The sequence below is a fragment of the Lagenorhynchus albirostris genome, chromosome 15 (genome assembly GCF_949774975.1).
Source record: "Lagenorhynchus albirostris chromosome 15, mLagAlb1.1, whole genome shotgun sequence".
Classification (NCBI taxonomy): Eukaryota; Metazoa; Chordata; class Mammalia; order Artiodactyla; family Delphinidae; genus Lagenorhynchus; species Lagenorhynchus albirostris.
In genome coordinates, this window is record NC_083109.1 from 73,958,216 (window position 1) to 73,975,383 (window position 17,168).

The 17,168-nt window shown below is 44.0% G+C and overlaps 1 protein-coding gene across 3 annotated transcripts in view; it reads left to right on the top strand.

Annotated features, from left to right (window-relative positions):
- CALN1 (calneuron 1) overlaps positions 1-17,168 on the top strand; it is a 434,654-nt gene that overhangs the window by 89,001 nt on the left and 328,485 nt on the right. The window contains exon 2 of one of the 3 annotated variants that reach the window (XM_060124149.1): positions 9,764-9,884. In XM_060124149.1, coding sequence (XP_059980132.1) covers positions 9,764-9,884 — 121 coding nt within the window. Of the gene's footprint in view, positions 1-9,754; positions 9,885-17,168 lie in introns of those variants that run through there. The other 2 variants (XM_060124150.1, XM_060124151.1) reach the window with 2 other exon arrangements.

Consider the following 17,168-nt stretch of genomic DNA (forward strand, 5'->3'; position numbering starts at 1 on the left):
TATTGTTTGCTGAATTTGCCGTTTGTTTGAAATACTCTTTGTTGCCAGTAATGTAGATTTTCATTCCACTACTGTTTTTGGATTTATCCTTTGCTTTGCAAAGACCAGCACCTTTTCCAAATCAGCTTGCCTCTCAGCAAGCTGTCTTTGCTTTCTGACTTGATATCTCCTCACTGTATGCTGAGATTTCCTTATGAATTTGCATTCTTATTTCATAGACACCCTGGTTTTCTACTTATTTTTAAGGATGTAACCAGAAGCTTTGTAAAACTGTCTTCTTTCTTGTATCCTATTATTGTTGACAATCTGTTTTTGGCTCTACTTCTTCTTGAAAGTGCTTCTTCCTCTGATGATGCAGAATTTTTATTTAGACCCTCACGTTGGTGTTTTCTGCTTACTCATTGCTGTCTGATTTGAGCTCTATCCAAACCCTCCTTGCCAATTGGCCTGCCCCTGCAGGATCTTTACAAGAGAACACAATTGTTTTGTAAGTGCTTAGCCCAACGCTCAGTTGGTATCCATCTAGTGCCTCTTTGCTGGAGTAAGTAGGGATCTTCTCGTCCCTATAACTTAACTCTTGGACTCTGAGGAGGAGACATACATTTCTGGGGTATCTGAGGTCTTCTGCAGTTCTTCCTTAACCAAAAGCAATACACGAAAAGCCATAAACCCCACAGGTCATTGTTCGTACTGACACTCATGCCCATAACAAATTTCACATCTTCACGTGCAGGGCCCATGCCTCAGACCCTTCTGTTCCTAGCCGTGTTGCATGATCCCTGGGTAGCTAGAGGAAGGGGATTGTTGATTCACAGTGGTGCTAAGGGCAGTGAGGGTTTGACCCTGGCTGCTTTGAAAAAGCAATTCCAACAGAGTCCGAAGGGTGATTGTCTGATGTCATGGTTGGTCATTCCAGAGTTCCAGAAATAGAAGGGAATTTGGGTAGATAAAAATCTCCTCCTATTCCTTTACTATCTGACTCTGTTATTTAGTCTGCATTCAAAGTGTGGATATGCCACTGATTATTTTCCATTTTAATCCTAACTGTGCCGACTTAATGGAAGCTTCTTCCACACCCTGGCATTGGTGCTGTTGGGAATATGATTATTTTTGTGTGCCTTCATGGATATTTTTAGGGGAATTTGACAAAGGCTCTATCACGGTTGGGTAGGCTCTTTAACTTCTAGAATGCAGGGTCAACATTGCCCCATGTTGTCTGCTAAATGGAGGACAGAAACCCCAGCAATGTATTCCAGGCGTTCAGAAGATGGCCCAAACTTCCGCTGACGTCTTGTACGTCCTTTCTTGCTTTGTTTTTTAAATTTAAAACAAAGGATATTATGGGGTTTTATTTCCATATATATTTGAAATGTTTATGACGTTTAAATGCTTCAAATATTACTTTTTATTTTTTTGCGGCACGCGGGCCTCTCACTGTTGTGGCCCCCCAAGTTGCGGAGCACAGGAGGCTTCGGACGCGCAGGCTCAGCGGCCATGGCTCACTGGCCCAGCCGCTCCGCGGCATGTGGGATCCTCCTGGACTGGGGCACGAACCCGCGTCCCCTGCACCGGAAGGCGGGCTCTCAACCACTGCGCCACCAGGGGAGCCCTCAAATATTACTTTTTAACACTAGACTTTTCAATGTGGTATAATAATTCTGTTTGAATAACACATTGTATATAGAGTATTTTTTTGGATTAAAAAATTTTTTTATTTCTTTAACTGTGGTTGATTTACAATATTGTGTTAGTTTCAGGTGTACAGCTTCACATTCTTTTCCATTATAGGTTATTACAAGGCACTGAATATAGTCCCACGTGCTACATAGTGAATCCTAGTTATTTATCTATTTTATATATAGTAGTGTGTACCTATTAATCCTATACTCCTAATTTATCCCTCCCCATCCCCTTTCCCCTTTGGTAACCATAAGTTTGTTTTCCATGTCTGCTGTACCTCCTTTCCAAAGTCCATCTAAGACTTTAAAAATTCTTAAATTAAGTTCTTTGAAAAAATTTCGGAGGCAAGTTCAAATACATTTCTCTACATGTCTTTCCTCCTCTCTCTCTGTATCTGTAGCCCATTACCAGAAATTGATGCAACTTAAAGTACTTTAGAGAGAAGTGCTTCTCAAACTAAACTATTTGTGGGGAAGGACTAGTGTTTTTGTTTTGTTTCGTTTTTTGTTTAAAGCTCCAGTCCTTGGCAGAGTGATTTCTGTAAAATGCAGAAAGAACGAATTAGTGGAAAAATAAAATAAAAAAAAGCAAAGATATACAAAAATCAAGTCAACTGGTCACGTGCTTAGGTGTTGGGACAGTGCTCCAAATTGCTATAAAAATTTCAATGCCTTCTTTCACTTCCTGTCTTTATCTATCTCGTTGCAAACAAGCAGTAGAGAGTATTCAGCTGGCAGTGGTCCACACACTACACTCTGGGTCGTGTTGCTTAAGAGGCCCTGCAGAATTATGTTCTGGGGTACTCTTTACCCAGAATAATAACATCAGCCTACAGGAATGTGCCTGGGTCTTCGGCACTGCTGAGAAAAAAAATGGAAGAGTTAGTCTGGGTTCTCCAGAGAAACATAACCAATAGGATATATGTATAGAAAGAAATTTATTGTAAGGAATTGGCTTAGATGGTTTTGGAGGCTGAGAATTCCTACAATCTGGCGAGCTGGAAACCCAGGAGAGCTATTGGTGTCAGCTCCAGCCGGAGTCCAGGTCCAAAGGCAGGAGAAGACCAAAGTTCCAGCTCACACTGACGGAAAGAACACATTTTCCCTTATTTTTCCTTTTTGTTTTATTCAGGCCTCTAACAGATTGGATAAGACCCAGCCACCTTGGGAAGGGCAATCTTCTTTACTCAGACTACCGGCTTAAATGTTAATCTCACCCCAAAACACTCTCACAGACACACCCAGAGTAATGTTTAACCAAATATCTGGGCACCCTGTGACCCAGTCAAGTTGACACAAAATTAACTGTCTCTGAAGAGCATCATCTCTTGACATCTCTCAAGTCAAAGTGTGTGGGGCTCTTTGTTTTTTTTTTTTTTTAACATCTTTATTGGAGTATAATTGCTGTACAATGGTGTGTTAGTTTCTGCATTATAACAAAGTGAATCAGCTATACATATACATATGTTCCCATATCTCTTCCCTCTTGCGTCTCCCTCCCTCCCACCCTCCCTATCCCACCCCTCTAGGTGGTCACAAAGCACTGAGCTGATCTCCCTGTGCTATGCGGCTGCTTCCCACTAGCTATCTATTTTACGTTTGGTAGTGTATATATGTCCATGCCACTCTCTCATTTTGTCGCAGCTTACCCTTCCCCTTCCCCATATCCTCAAGTCCATTCTCTAGTAGGTCTGTGTCTTTATTTCCATCTTGCCTCTAGGTTCTAAATGACCTTTTTTTTTTTTAAGATTCCATATATATATGTTAGCATATGGTATTTGTTTTTCTCTTTCTGACTTACTTCACTCTGTATGACAGGCTCTAGGTCCAGCCACCTCACTACAAATAACTCAATTTCGTTTCTTTTTATGGCTGAGTAATATTCCATTGTATATATGTGCCACATCTTCTTTATCCATTCATCTGTCAGTGGACACTTAGGTTGCTTCCATGTCCTGGCTATTGTAAATAGAGCTGCAATGAACATTTTGGTACATGACTCTTTTTGAATTATGGTTTTCTCAGTGTATATGCCCAGTAGTGGGATTGCTGGGTCATATGGTAGTTCTATTTTTAGTTTTTTAAGGAACCTCCATACTGTTCTCCATAGTGGCTGTATCAATTTACATTCCCACCAACAGTGCAAGAGGGTTCCCTTTTCTCCACACCCTCTCCAGCATTTATTGTTTGTACATTTTTTGATGATGGCCATTCTGACCAGTGTGAAATGATATCTCATTGTAGTTTTGATTTGCATTTCTCTAATGATTAATGATGTTGAGCATTCTTTCGTGTGTTTGTTGGCCATCTGTATATCTTTTTTGGAGAAATGTCTATTTAGGTCTTCTGCGCATTTTTGGATTGGGTTGTTTGTTTTTTTGATATTGAGCTGCATGAGCTTGTAAATTTTTGAGATTAATCCTTTGTCAGTTGCTTCATTTGCAAATATTTTCTCCCATTCTGAGGGTTGTCTTTTCTTCTTGTTTATGGTTTCCTTTGCTGTGCAAAAGCTTTTAAGTTTCATTAGGTCCCATTTATTTATTTTTGTTTTTATTTCCATTTCTCTAGGAGGTGAGTCAAAAAGGATCTTGCTATGATTTATGTCATAGAGTGTTCTGCCTATGTTTTCTTCTAAGAGTTTGATAGTGTCTGGCCTTAAATTTAGGTCTTTAATCCATTTTGAGTTTATTTTTGTGTATGGTGTTTGGGAGTGTTCTAATTGCATTCTTTTACATGTAGCTGTCCAGTTTTCCCAGCACCACTTATTGAAGAGGCTGTCTTTTCTCCACTGTATATTCTTGCCTCTTTTATCAAAGATAAGGTGACCATATGTGCGTGGGTTTATCTCTGGGCTTTCTATCCTGTTCATTGATCTATATTTCTGTTTTTGTGCCAGTACCATACTGTCTTGATTACTGTAGCTTTGTAGTATAGTCTGAAGTCAGGGAGCCTGAGTCCTCCAGCTCCGTTTTTCTTTCTCAAGATTGCTTTAGCTATTCAGGGTCTTTTGTGTTTCCATACAAATTGTGACATTTTTTGTTCTATTCTGTGAAAAATGCCAGTGGTCGTTTGATAGGGATTGCATTGAATCTGCAGATTGCTTTGGGTAATATAGTCATTTTCACAGTGTTGATTCTTCCAATCCAAGAGCATGGTATAATCTCTCCATCTATTTGTATCATCTTTAATTTCTTTCATCAGTGTCTTATAATTTTTTGCATACAGGTCTTTTGTCTCCTTAGGTAGATTTATTCCTAGATATTTTATTCTTTTTGTTGCCATGGTAAATGGGAGTGTTGTCTCTGGTTTATTACTTTGCCAAGAAATGTACCAGTTCTTCGACACTGAAAACAGGAACCCACCCCTTTGTTTTTAACCTGCTGACATCTTGTCCTTGATGTGACCATGATGCCAGGTGATATCCAGGAAATAGACTCTTTTTCAGCTCTGGTGCTTTTCATTCAAATAGCCCCCTCCTCCTGATACAGTCAGCTGCTTGCTGACCCCGCTCAGCGCTGGGGCCCCCAGTGCTCTGTTGCTGGCATTCTGGATCCCTTGGCACCTTAGTGTGCAATGCCAGCCAGCTCCTCTCTGAAACTCACCCTCTGCCAGGTCGTTCCTGACCCTCCTTCAAAACATGGTGTGTTTTATCTTCCACCTAACACATCATGAATTTCTTTTGCCCTGCCTCCTACTTCATGTAATCCTTAGCAAAGAATTACTGATGATGTTTATTGAGAACATACCTGATGCTAAGTCAAGTGCTTTCCATACCTTATCTTATTTCATAGTTACAAAAATACTATTCAGTATGTTTCCAAACCCCAGTTTTACAGAGGAGGAGACTGAGGCTTACAGAGGTTAATTAATTTACCTACATGGCTAATCAGAGCAGAGCTAGGATTTAAATCTAACACTGCTTTTGACCAGAAAGCCCTGATTCTTAGCCAGGAAACCATACTGCCTTACAGAAAATACAGAAAGATTGTTCACATGGTAAACAGTCACTTAAATAATATTTCTCAATGAGTAAAATGGCTGTTGAAAAGAAATATATATATATATTCATTGCCCACCATGTAAGGATCCATCTCTTAAGTTTTAGCTCAGGACTCTGTTTTCCTTTGCTGGCGAACTTGTACATTTCCCTTCCATAGCCAAAGCCAGGATCTTAAAGCTTGGGTTTCCCCAGGTGGCTTGGAGTGAAATTTAGTCCTTAATTGCAGCAGCTGTTTTTAGCTTACTTGGTATAATGCTCTTCCTTTTTTTGAACATGACTTTATTTATCTATATGGCTGGTTCAATTGCACGTGTTTTCTTTCCCACTAGACTATGAGCATTTTGGGTGAATGAACTGAATACGTACCTAATTTTGTAAGCTGCTTTTTCCAGAAGCAATTATGCTGGTCTTTCAAGTGGGACTCAGTTGTGACCAGTTTTTTCTGCAAAGTACTCAGCGTTTCTTCTGTGCCCGAACGTGGCTTGGACACGCGTGTTTGAGTATAGACTTGTTACCGCGGCTGTAAAAATGTGTGTGTGGCCGGTCCAGAGCTTCAGGCAACCAAGTAAAAGGTGGTAATGGGAAGCTATTTATAAAATGCTGAGAAACTAGAGTGATGAGTGGTGAAATGGGGAGAAATGCCTTCCGGGCCTGTATCGACCTGAGGGGGGCCTCCCTCCAGGTGGCAAAATTAGAGAAGATCGGTGTGGGTATTTCCCCATGTTTAGGAAGGATTTAAATGATGGTTAAAAATAACAGCTGGTGAGACTACTGGGTCCCGGGGCCAGTGCTGAGAGGGAAGCGTTAGCCGTCGTTGATGTCTCATCCCCTGGACCATGGGAATCTGTCCAGGCTGAAATGACCATGGCCACACGTGGCGCCCCAAATTAGGACTGGCCTTAGGAAAGGGAGAGCAGTCCTAGCTCGTGCATCTGATTCTCACCTTTAAACCTGTTTGGTCTGAAATTTAACTTTGAGAAAAGAGGAGATGGTAATTGAAGTCTTCTTCCAAAGAAAGGTTCTTGCCTATTTATGTATAAGGATGGATTTGGCCAGGAGGGGGAGGGGGAAGGTCTGACTTATATCAATAGTTCGCTGAATATGTGCCCCTTATAACTGGCAAAGGCATGCGTACTCTGGAACCAACCTCCCCCCCCCCACCCCCCCCGTCACTTGCAATTGGCCCGTGGGTGTATGTACGTTTTGTTAGCTGTGGAAAGAGTTAAGGCGGCTGGCTCTTGCCTCTGCCATGTGTTTGGGGCCCAGAACGTTTGTGAGAGTTGCCCCAGTTGTTATGATGAGAGAAAGTACCTTTGATAGAAATAGAGAAATCAGGAAGTGTGGCCTATTTTTTAGGAAGATAATTAGTTCATTTCTCTACATCTTGGGTTTGAAATGAGAGTTTGACACCCAGGTGGAAATGTCTGGTGCTGAGCTGAGGCTGCTTGGTTGAAAGAGAGCTTAGGCGGCCTGTGTTCTAGATCGGATTCTTTCACTAACTGGCATCCTGCTCTTGGTCAAGCCCTGTCACTTTGAAGAGTCTCTTGGGTTGATCTCTAAGTCAGCAGCTCTCAGACCATACAGGGGCATGCTGGGGTGAGCTCTAGTTGGGAGGGAGAGAGAGGAAGGGGCGTCCTCTCGGGCCTGTCACTCAGTGGTGTCACAGGGAAAAGAAGACAGGGGCCCCCGCCCCCCTCCAAACATCCTACATCAGGGACAGTTGCTGTCATGAGTGTGGCTTGAGGGATGGCAAGGTTTGGGAACCCTGAAGCCCTGAGCAGTCATCCCCAGAGACTGGCCTTCTGTTGCTGTCTCCTCCTGTAATTTACACCTTGTTACTCAGCAGTGCCCGGAGGGGCCGCTAGGACCACTCCAGCTTAGTGTACAGACGCAAACTTTAGTGCCCAAAGGGACCCTATGGGGGACTCACATGGAGAATGATAGGTGTGTGGGGAGAGAGCACAGGGGCCGATTCTCTCCCACAGAACCCCTGTCAGGGAGGCCCTCAGCCTCTGCTTGTATGCCCCCATTGGCGGGGAGATTACCCCTTCTGGTGCTGCCCAGTTTACCTTCCTGGAGCTCTGTTAAAAGGGTGTTCCCTACCCACACCCTAGAATTGACTCCCCCTTCTGCCTGCCAGTTCCCTAATTCTGCTCAGAGGCTTCTCAATCCTCTTAGACCCCTTTGCAGATGGAGAAGCAGAACCGGATATGCCCCATGGCTCACTCACTGTAACAGAGCTTGCTCTTTCCCCTATGGAGAGATCCAACTTTCTCTCTCTCTCTCTTTTTTCATATTCTTTTCCATTATGGTTTATTATAGGATATTGAATATAGTTCCCTGTGCTAAAAAAATAAGACCTTGTTTTTTTTTTAACGTCTTTATTGGAGTATAATTGCTTTACAATGGTGTGTTAGTTTCTGCTTTATAACAAAGTGAATCAGCTATACATATACGTATATCCCCCTATCTCCTCCCTCTTGCGTCTCCCTCCCACCTTCCCTATCCCACCCCTCTAGGTGGTCAGAAAGCACCGAGCTGATCTCCCTGTGCTATGTGGCTGCTTCCCACTAGCTATCTATTTTATGTTTGTTAGTGTATCTATGTCCATGCCACTCTCTCACTTTGTCCCAGCTTACCCTTCCCCCTCCTTGTGTCCTCAAGTCCATTCTCTATGTCTGCGTCTTTATTCCTGTCCTGCCCCTAGAAGACCTTGTTTTTTATCCGTTCAATATATAACAGTTTGCATCCCAAACTCCCAGTCCAACCCTCCCCTGCCCCCCCCCGCCCTTGGCAACCACAAGTCTGTTCTCTATGTCTGTGAGTCTGTTTCTGTTTTGTAGATCAGTTCATCTATGTTCTATTTTAGATTCCACGTATAAGTGATATCATGTGATATTTGTCTTCCTCTTTCTGACTTACTTTGCTTAGTATGATAATGTCTTGGTCTATCCATGTTGCTGCAAATGGCATTATTCCATTCTTTTTTATGGCTGAGTAGTATTCCATTGTATAGATGTACCACATCTTCTTTATCCATTCATCTGTCGATGGACATTTAGGTTGTTTCCATGTCTTGGCTATTGTAAATAGTGTTGCTATGAACATAGGGGTGCATGTATCTTTTTGAATTAAGAGTTTTGTCTGGATATATGCCCAAGAGTGGGATTTCTGGACCATATGGCAACTCTAGTTTTTTGAGGAACCTCCCTGCTGTGAGAGACCCATCCTTCTAACTGTGTCTCTCTTCCCTCCCTTTCACCTTAGTCTGGAGCCTCTGGCCCGCCTTGCACTGGTGGGAACTTCAAAGTCCCAGGGGTGTTGCTCTGGTACGAGGAGCTTGGAGGGTTTGTTCATCTGGTCTGAGGGGATGCGATGCTTTCATTTCCTGTGAGCATGCTGGAAGCTGCTTTGTTTTGGGACCCCTTGAGATGCTGCCCACCTTTCCTGCAGGGCAGGTGTGATTGGTGTCTCAGAGGGCTACGCTCATGAGCCACTCGTGCAGGCAGGTACAGGGCTCCTTCTCAGAGGTACAGACTGTTGTCTGTGTTTACTCACAGTCTGGCATTTCCGACCTGCTTTGAGTGCAGTGTAAGTGCAGAACCTGCTTTACCTGGGAAAGCAAAAAGCAAAAGTTGGATTTCCGCACAGTCACGGCTAAGACATATGGTCACTGGGCAGCCTCACATTTTGGGGTGTGCAGTTCTTTCCTAGGAGGTTGGAGGAAGCTTTTATCAGACCAGGGAAAGGAGCAGAGAGTATCCTTGTTTTCATGGAGAGACAATTGGGTGATGCCAGGGTATCCCACAGTCTGCCAGGACCACATGGCTCAAGTTCCTCATTAAATGGGGAGAATGAAGTAAGACGTACAAGGAAGGAAGGGACAGAACTTGGGATCCTTCGGGAATTGCTCTGGCCACGGGGACCCTGGAATTCTCTGACTTTCCCGCTACCAATGTTCTTGTTATTTAAAAAATACTCCTGGCCATCTGAACACCAGGGTGGTCCTTCAGGGAAGGAAAGGAGGAACGGATGATGATGATGTCTTTCTTTCCCCTGCCCCCTGTCTCTTGTGAGCAGGGAGAAGATGCCTTTTCACCACGTGACGGCCGGCCTGTTGTACAAGGGGAATTACCTCAACCGATCTCTGTCTGCTGGCAGCGACAGCGAGCAGCTGGCTAACATCTCTGTGGAGGAGCTTGACGGTAAGGAGCCCGCCTTGCGTGGGAGGTGAGCCACCGAGGGAGGCATCTGGGGCCATTGTGCGTCTAAGACGCTGGCCGTCAGCTGTGGCCAAGTCTAACCGTGATGCAGCAGGAGAGAGTTCAGAGAGCACTTCTGCCTAAATGACTTCTTTGTGTGGGATAGACCTGGTGGCCTGAAAAATCTATGGTGAATATTTCGGTTCCTTTGGGTACCACAAGGAACCCTCTGACTGGGGAGACAGGCTTCTACTCGTGACACGTATTTTCCAATTGATGGAAGCTTGGTCGCCAGTAGTGTTGCCCTGTTTCCATCTTCTCATTCACCATGGGACCCAGCTGCGGGGAGGTCATAGACTTGTTCATGGCCGTCTCTTGACTTGTGGCCATGGTGCTTGGAATCCTGCCCAGATCAGAATCATCTGGAAGCTGTGTCTAGGTGGGAAGGGCCGGCAATTATTTTGATTGCCTCTGTGCCTCTGTAAGAGTGTAGCCTTGGCTTTGGGATGCGAACGAACCTGGGGACACGGTGACTGAATTCATCCTGGGACAGTGCCCCTTTGTATCCTGGGGAGATCAACTCCTTGAGTAAAAAAAAAAAATTAAAACAAGGAAGAAGGTTTTTGTTTTTGTCTTTTAGAATAGAGAATTAGGTTGATTCAGCCAGATGTTTGCCTAGGCATCTGCTGAGGCCACGCCAGATTGGTGTCCCTTCTTGTTTTGAAATGCTGTGTTCCTGGTGACACTGTTTTACAACAAGAAGTTTAAGTTTACTTTCTAAAATAGGGAAGTTAAAATTACCCCATATGGCCCATATCTTTGCTTTGAGTATAATGGTCTGAACCAGTGTGGTTTCTTTGTGCATATTTCTTACAAGGGGTATGGTAGGCGGGGAGATTCGTCTCTGGGCCAGGGAAGACAGGCTCGCTTCATGAAGGGCACGAGATGGGGCAGGCGAAGGACAGGGCCGTCGGATAGCTTTCTTGCTCTCACCCGCGTTGTTTGCTTGCTTCTCGACAGGCATACCATGTTTTATTACGCTTCGCTTTATTGCAGTTCGCAGATACTGCATTTTTTACGGATTGAAGGTTTGGGGGGCAACACTGCATTGTCAGATGCTGGTTAGCATTTTTTAGCAATAAAATATTTTAAAATGAAGGTATGTACATTGTTTGTTTGGACCTAATGCCATCACACATTTAACAGACTACAGCATAGTGCAAATGTAACTTTTATACGCGCTGGGAAACGAAAAGATTCGGTGATTCGCTTTACTGTGCTCTTTACTTTATTGCGGTGGTCTGGAACCGAGCGCGCGGTATCTCTGAAGCCTACCTGTAGAGGCTTGTTTACGTCCATGATGGAGCAGTGGAGCTCAGTGGCTGGTGGGCTGGGTCTGGAGGAGAGGCCGGAGGATATTAGAGGAAGGGGAGTGATGTGGGCAGAGCCAGACTCCCTAGGCCCAGCATCTGCTCACTGTGGTCTGGACAGACTGGGGGCCAGAGAGGAGAGCAGTATCCTCAGATCTCCTGGCCTTCAACTGTCCAGAGGATATTTGGACAAGGCCACGGAAGCAGAAAATAGAGCCCTGACCTCCTCCAAAATGAGCCCATCCTGGTGGCCACAAACAAGGCCGAGGCTGAGCTGGGTGTGTTGGCAAAGTGAGGTGAGGCCCAAGCTTTCCTGTGTCCTGGGAAGGAGTCCTACCTAGTGGAGAGCAGGGCAGTGGTGCATTGATTTGGGAGGGGGGCTGGTTGCTGGACCTCCAGTTTTAGTCATCACTTAGCAGGGGTGACTGGGAGCCTCCTGTGTGGAGCCCTGTGGAGCAGAGGCCATGAGACTTGGGCAGAAAGTCTGTGTGTTTCGGGCAACTCTTTTTTTTTTCTTTTTAAATTGATGTATCGTTGATTTACAATGTTGTGCTAGTTTCAGGTGTGTAGCAAAGTGTTTCAGTTATACATATATATATATGTATATATATTCCTTTTCAGATTCTTTTCGTTTATAAGTTATTACAAAATATTGAGTATAGTTCCTTGTGCTATACAGTAGGTCGTTTATCTGTTTTATATATAGTAGTGTGTATAAGTTAACCCCAAACTCCTAATTTATCCCCACCCCCTTTCCCCTTTGGTAACCATAAGTTTGTCTTCTCTCTGTGGGTCTATTTCTGTTTTATATATAAGTTCATTTGTATCATTTTTTTTTGATTCCACATATAAGCAATATCATATGATATTTCTTTTTCTCTGTCTGACTTACTTCACTTAGTATGATAAGCCCTAGGTCCATACATGTTGCTGCAAATGGCATTATTTCATTCTTTTTTGCGGCTCAGTAATATCCCATTGTATAAATATACTACATCTTCTTTATCCATTCATCTGTGGATGCTCATTTACGTGGTTTCCATGTCTTGGCTGTTGTAAATAGTGCTGCAGTGAACAGGGGGGTGCATGTATGCTTTTGAATTATGGTTTTCTCCGGATATATGTTGGGCAACTCTTGCAGAGGCTGCGATGCCTAACCCAGTGAAGTTTGGAAATCGTCTATGGCTTTCACATACCCTGGCTTTCCATTTTTCTTCCTCCTCCTTCCCAGCTTTGCCATGAATAATCAAGAGATGATTTTTCCAAGACTTCTCAGAGTGATGGCTTTTTTCTCTGTGAAATCTGGGCCACTGTCAGGGCGTATGGCTTTTCAAGAGATCCACTGCCTGGATCTCGGCCCTTCTCCACTCGGGCACTGGCTGAACTCTGTTCTTGGGCAGGCAGCAGAGCTCACCACCCTGTTGTTTCTGTCAGGCACAGGCAGCTGAATGGGGCTGAAAGGCGCCTTCTCAGCAGGTGAGACTAGCGGGTGGTAATTCTCACAGCCCTGGAGGTCCAGGTGGGTGGCCTTGGCCCTGGAAGCCCTGGTTGTGGGGGGCAGGGGTCCCTGGTTGAGTGAAGCTGGACGTTATGGCCTGAGGTCGGCTGGGGAAGATGCTGTATTTGTCCTTCAGGAGGGTAATCCAGGCTCTCAACCCGGAGAAAGGCCATTTATTTTCTAATGGAAGATTCCTTCTATTCACTTATTTATTTATCTCTGCCAAGGTGAACCCTGAGTTATGGCTGCTTACGCTTCGTTACGAGCATCTTGGGGCTCCAGGCAGGGCTGTGAGATGTGTTTTGAGTGCAGAACAGGCGGGCAGGGTCTGAAAACCAACTGGCTGGAATCAGTTCAGAGGACTGCAGCTTGGTTCTCGGGGAAGCCGGTTTCCGAGACTGTGCCCGTTTGCCGTCCTCTTGGAGCTGCCGTGTGTCAGCCAAGCCCTAATATCCTACTGTTCGGGGCCGCTCGTTTATCCTCACGGGACATGTGGTGCTGCACGGGGAGTAGATGCGTTGGACGCGGGTGGATATTGAAGCATCCTTTGTGGTCCAGCCACCTGGGGTGCAGATGTTATCTGGGTGCCATCCCTGCCCCGGGTGGCTGCAGCCTTTTGCTCATGGATCACCAAGGGCAGGTTCCCTCACCTGGTCAGTGTTTGTCGCTGGGGATGGAACGCCCCTTTCCTTCAGTGTAAGGATCAAGGGCGCCCAGTCCATGAGAGGTTACCCTCTGAGAACGAGGCCACTCAACATGCAGGCCACCTCCAGTTGCCCTTCGCTCCGGGAAGTTTCTGTTTCTTCTCTTTAAACAAAGCTTATGAGGAATTAAGGCAAAGCTGCATCCAGTTGGCCAGACTGGAATTGGAATTCACCCAACAGGCAAACTCAGCAATGATGCATTGGTTGAGATCCTTCCTTCCTCTCCTTCCTTCCTCTTCATTCATATTTTCATTCCTATTCATTCATTCATTACAGGAGTGTTTACCCAAATGCTTTCTGGGTGGAGGAGGAATTCAAAGAAGTATAATCTTCGTTGCCTGGCTCAAGGATTTTACAATCCACTCAGGGAGTTTATGTACATACAAAATATATTAGCAGTATCTTGTACTTTTAGAGTGTGTCATGTGGAATTTTATTAGAGGCATGAATTATAATTTCTTAAAAAGAGTTTTTTCATTGCTACTTATTGAATAATCTTGTGAGGCTGTCTTAATCTTAAACTGAGCTTGCCTCTATCTGAAGTTGACTCGTTTTCATTAATGTATGGTGTTCCATTGTATATAAATATACCTCAATTTCCGTATCCTTTCTATTCAGGATGGATGTTCGGGTTGTTTCCAGTTTGGGGCTATTAGGATGTAATCAACCTCCCCTTCTGTTGCAGCTGTGATGTTGGGGGCTGCTGTCCTCACGGCTCCCTGTGGCCACCGTGAAATGTCTGCGTGTGGGTATTTCACGTTATTTTTGCCAGTAACAGTGTCAGCCTCTCAGATTAATTTCTTGGGTCTTCCTTTTAGCCTAGGTTAGTTTGCTGTCACATCTTGGATGGTTGTTATTTCTGTTTTTTTCTTCAGGAATGCCTGCCATTCTAATGCTAGATCTTCATTCGATGTTTTCCACAAAATGCGTCTCTTCTCACATCATTTTCCTGTTTTGCACTTCTACGTTCATTCTTGAGTCTGTCTACCACCTCGTTGGTTTAGTTGTTTGCAGTCACTTAAAAAAATTTGTTTTTGATTCCCTTTAGAGTGTATTTTCATTATGGATGAAAGTTTCAGTTCCTCTGTAGTTTGATTTTATTTCAGTAGCTCCCCCTTAACTTTTTGGTCAAAGTATAATACAGAAAAGTATTATTGCACAGTTCAGTTCTTACCAAACATGAACATACATGCAACAACCACCCAGGTTAAGGAATAAGGTGTTACCAGCACCCTGAAGTACCCCTGAGGTCCTTCCTAATACCTCTTCCTCAAAGACAACCACTGCCCTGAATTACCTATCATCATTTAATTGTGTTTGTGTTTTTCCTTCATCTCAAGGGGGTTATATTATATTTATTGTTTTTCATCCAACCTCTTTTCTTCAACATTATACGTGTGAGGCTGAACCACGTTTTTGAGGGTAGTTGAAGTTCATTCATTTTCATTAATGTATAGTGTTTCATCACATATAAATAGATCTCAGTTTATTTATCCATTATATTCTCAGTGGGTATTCGAGTTGTTTCCAGTTTGTAGCTATGAGAATACAGCCCTTGGTGTTGCTGTTGTGCTCTGCTCATGGCAACCTCTTCCTCTTTTACTGGAGCCATATTTTTATATTCTCTCCCAACTCTTTGTCTTATTGAGAACAATTTGTACACAGTTTGTGAAAATCTCTTCTGTTTCTTGTCATCAATTCTATATAGAGATTTTTTAATAATAAATATCTGTTTCTCCAAGTCTCCCAGTGATGCTCCCTTTGTTCTCCATTAGAAGGTGTTTTTAGATGGTCCCCTTTGCTTTCTTCTGTTCTGCTTTGTGACTCAGCAATGAGAGTTCTTTGTAGGTCCACGATCTGTCAGCAAACAAGGTTTATAAAGAGTCCTTAGCCTTCTTCCTTCTATCTTCACTTTATTCCAGACCTGGGATAACTTCCCCCTTTTCAGCCCCAGCTGGAGAGTCCAGTTTCTAGAAGACGTTCATCTAGTCCATGGCTGCTGGGCGGAGGGGGGATCTTGATGGCCCCTCCTCTTGGGTTTGCTCCTTATGTCACAGAATTCAATTAACTCCTATATTCTTCTTTTCTGTTGGTCTCCTTCCTGTTCCCATGCTAGTATCCAACATTCTGGTGCATATCCTGGCTCTCATCTCTCCCCCGCAAATAATCCAGGGTGGGACACACCCTCCCATGGCTCTTATTACTCTCAGAGAATCATGTTCCCCGAAGGAGCTTAGAAAGGAGGTGCTGCTGAGGTGGGTTTGGGTTGAGGAATAGATCACCGTGGAGAACAGTTGCTATGAAATAGGGACCGACCGCTTGACTTGCTGGTCAGCATAGCCTCTGGGTCCCTGGCGGGGTAAACAATGGTGATGAGCCAATGTCTTCCTTGTACGTGTTTCTCTGGTTCCCAGGGTGGGTGCAAATTGTGTTTCTCCAGTTTCATTGGTGTGGCAACTAGCAAAAATTCTCCCCAGGCTCTGACATGTGTATACATCTCAAAATTAATATTTCTGGGGATGTGCATACATTATCCTACAGACATTTCTGGAGGGTATCTTAATTTGAGTTTAGGAGTGGATGTATCAATCCGCCAACTTTCAAACACAAAAGCACCACTTCAATAGTTGACTACCTCCATCTGGACTGTTCCAGAGCCACTGCATCTGCAGAACCAGTTTCCTCAACGGCCCCCTGTTTGCCTGACCCAGAGGACTCTCAGGTGTTTGTTCTGGACTTTCTGCCGCATCTGGCAGCATTGCTCACACCCTTGGTTTTGGTTTGTCACTGCCTTGGCATCCATGTCACTAGCTGGCTTTCCTCCTTCCTCTTTTCTGCCACTTTGACATTCCCCTCATCTTCTGCCCACTGCTGATGCACTGTTTTTCCCCGGGGTTGGTTTTTGCTGTCATCCCCAAGGGCAACTGCATACCGATCGCCTCGGGATAGATATCTTTGATCCCTGCCTCCCTCCTGAATTCTAGACCTGCTACTTATAGTCCTGTGTAGATGTCCCACGAATCCCTTAAACTCCAGTGATCCAAAGCTGGACAGATTTTCTTTTTCTCTCTCAAACTGCTCCTCCCCTGGAATTTTTCTCAGGAAATTATGTCACATTACACCCAGTCAGCTATGGTGGTAATTTGGGGGTCATCCTTGATTCCTCCTTTTCTCTTACTCCACACATATTATTGGCAAAGCCCTGCAGACCAACTTCCTTCTCCTCCAACCACATGGCTGTTTTCTTGGGCCAGGTTCTCCCACCAGCTAGACAACTGCAGTCACCAAGAGGTGATCTCCTTGTGCCTCATCCAGGATATCAGCCTTGTATCATTTCAGTTCCATTTCACTGGAAGGATGCTTCTCAAATACACACTTGATTAGGTTATCATTTTTCCCTTCTTGTCCTACAAACATGTGCACACACACACACACACACACACACATAAAACAACAGTGTATTTAAAATTTCTTTAATCCTTTTTAAAAATTTTAAAATCTATAGAGGTTCTAGAAAGTACAGTGAATACCTGTATACCCTTTGTCTAATTGCTGACATTACAGCATTTGCTTTCTCTCTCTTTCCCTTTTTCTCAACACACATGCACAATTTTTTCAGTTCTAGAATTTTAATTTGGTTCTTTTTTATAGTTTCCATCTCTCTGCTGAAATACTCTGTTTACTCATTTAAATGATATTTTTCTTTAATTCTTTG